This window comes from Penaeus vannamei, chromosome 26, assembly GCF_042767895.1.
Source record: "Penaeus vannamei isolate JL-2024 chromosome 26, ASM4276789v1, whole genome shotgun sequence".
Taxonomy (NCBI): Eukaryota; Metazoa; Arthropoda; class Malacostraca; order Decapoda; family Penaeidae; genus Penaeus; species Penaeus vannamei.
In genome coordinates, this window is record NC_091574.1 from 8,436,675 (window position 1) to 8,439,174 (window position 2,500).

Genomic DNA, 2,500 nt, shown 5'->3' on the forward strand with positions numbered 1-2,500 from the left:
TTAGGCTTCAGACTTTAAACGTGCCATTTTTTTTCTGAAAGCGTTTGAATCTATGCACAATTAAGTATGTGCAAATTCATGACATTTCATTGAAATTCAGTCTGAAAACCTTTTGAGTAACTAATATGACCATTTTATTTCAAATTAGATATCAAAATGTTAGGAAAAATGTGTATATACGTTACATAATCTTCAGGCTAAGAATAGTTGCCGACTTTAAAAAAAAAAAATGCTACTAGGTCACGTGGCCAAGAACAAGGTGCCACGTCACGTGCCATGACAATGTTGCCACGTCATATGCAATAAATATACAAATATAGGAGGCCACATCAAGGTTATACATATACACATGATATAAAGAAATTCAAGGTAAACATAGATATATTGTACAGGTTATACACAATGCATTCCTCACTTATCTACAACAAGTTCACCCAATTCCAAACTGGAGAGGAAAATTAAGAGAAAAAGTATTTCTCCATTTTTTTTTTTTTTGGGGGGGGGGTAGGATGGATTTCGCAAATTAACTTAAAATCTTAAAGTGGGATGATCGGTGCATAAAGGTGTACGAACAGCTGATGTTGATTATGGGCTGTGCATTGCAGATATGTGTGTGTGTGTGTGTGTGTGTGCGTGCGTGTGTGTGTGTGTGTGTGTGTGTGTGCGTGTGTGTGTGTGTGTGTGTGTGTGTGTGTGTGTGTGTTGTGTGTGTAGGTGTATGTGTTTGTGTGTGTTTGTGTGTGTTTGTGTGTGTGTGTGTGTGTGTGTGTGTGTGTGTGTGTGTGTGTGTGTGTGTGTGTGTGTGTGTGTGTGTGTGTGCGTGTGTTGTGTGTGTGTGTGTGTGTGTGTAGGTGTGTGTGTCTGTAGGTGTGTGTGTGTGTGAACGGACACTTGAAAAGGCGATAATACCATTCATACTGACAATACTGATAAAGCAGAAATACATCACTACAATAATGGTGATAAACGCCCCTTAACAACCACCATCCACTGCCTTGAAAACTATTATTATAAACTACAAAAGCAATTGACGTGGGTATCACTAGAAAATATTTTCAGCAAGGGAGTAAAGTGCACATAGGACTATCTCTAGCCATCACTTCTGTTGTAAAAATAAATGAATAAATAAATAAACAAATAAACAAATGAAAATAAAAGAATGAATAAATTTTCGAGAAAATCTATAATCCTAAAGGAACATTTTATATAGACTGGCGTACACTTTCATGAGTAAGAATGGCCCATGTGCACGTATATAAACACATTTATGCATATCACATTTTTCTAAGACAATACATCCAAGTAAATGTCAGAATATTCTTTAAACAATATTTGAAAGGAATGAGATTGTTCATGAACATATATGACTGATATCTAGAGGTCTGAACAGTGAAAAGAGGTGAGAAAAATTTATATTAAGTTGATAAATGATTATACTTAAACCCCTAGACATCAAGACATGTTGCAGAACGCAGTTGCAACAGGAACAACGAAGGGAAGAACAAGGAAACACACGAAAATGTATATTCGTGTGTTTTCTTGTTCTTCCCTTCGTTGTCCCTGTTGCAATTTGTTCGACATGAATTCCACACTCAAACTACACTATATGGAGTACTGATAATTTGTATGACAGTATGTATGCTATGTACAGTACGTTTGTATGTGTGTAAATTTATACTCAAACAAAATGTGTATTCATGTATTGAGGCAGTTTTCAGAGGCAGATTTATAGGTATCTGATATGATATTTTTAAGCAAAGATTAAGTTTTAAGCGAAATTCGGCCTTCTGACATCTGCTTAATTCCTACGTCCCCGCGTGAGTGACGAGCGCAGATGCGCCGGCCAGCCGTTTCTAGGGATTGGGCGTTCGCTCGTATAACCCTTGATTAAACATAAAATGTACAATATATGCCGTTGATTGAAGTCGTTTGCATCATAAAACGAATTATGCCAATTTATATCAGCCCATTAAATGCGAGAACGATTTTCCAAGAAAATTGGAATTCCGAGAGCACTTTGGAAGGCGCCCTCCGCCACCCTATAAAAGGCTCTTCGTCAGATCGAAGCCTCACTTCCCTCATCCACCATGAAGACTTCCGTGGCTCTCCTCCTGCTGGTGAGTCCTGCCTCTGCCGTCGCTGGCGCCCTTCCCTTCCCCTGCATGGAGCTCCTCCTGTCTGGACCCTCGAGTCTCCCTTCCTCCCTGTGGTTTCCTTCGCTTCTCGGACTCCGTTTGTGTGGCAGCCGTTCTGTAGGGAGAGACCGGGTCGAGAGAAAGAAAGAAAACAAAAAATCAACCTAATTTCAATAGAAACAAGATTTAGACTAGACTATGGCGTGAATATTCGACTTAGGGTTCATTTAGGGGCATATTTCAGGTCCACATCCATGTAATATAACTGAGCCGCGTCTTTCTCTCTCACTCTCTCCCCCTCCCTCCTTCTCTCTCTGTCTGTCTGTCTGTCTCTCTCTCTCTCACCCTCTTCCTCCCTCCATCCT

The 2,500-nt window shown here is 39.7% G+C and overlaps 1 protein-coding gene across 1 annotated transcript in view; it reads left to right on the forward strand.

Annotated features, from left to right (window-relative positions):
• Positions 1-1,933: 1,933 nt before the first annotated feature.
• Positions 1,934-2,500, forward strand: part of LOC138866704 (uncharacterized) — a 1,729-nt gene continuing 1,162 nt past the window's right edge. The window contains exon 1 of the mRNA XM_070140012.1: positions 1,934-2,117. Within this exon, the coding sequence (XP_069996113.1) occupies positions 1,949-2,117 (169 nt within the window). The 5' untranslated portion in view covers positions 1,934-1,948. The remainder of the gene's footprint in view (positions 2,118-2,500) is intronic.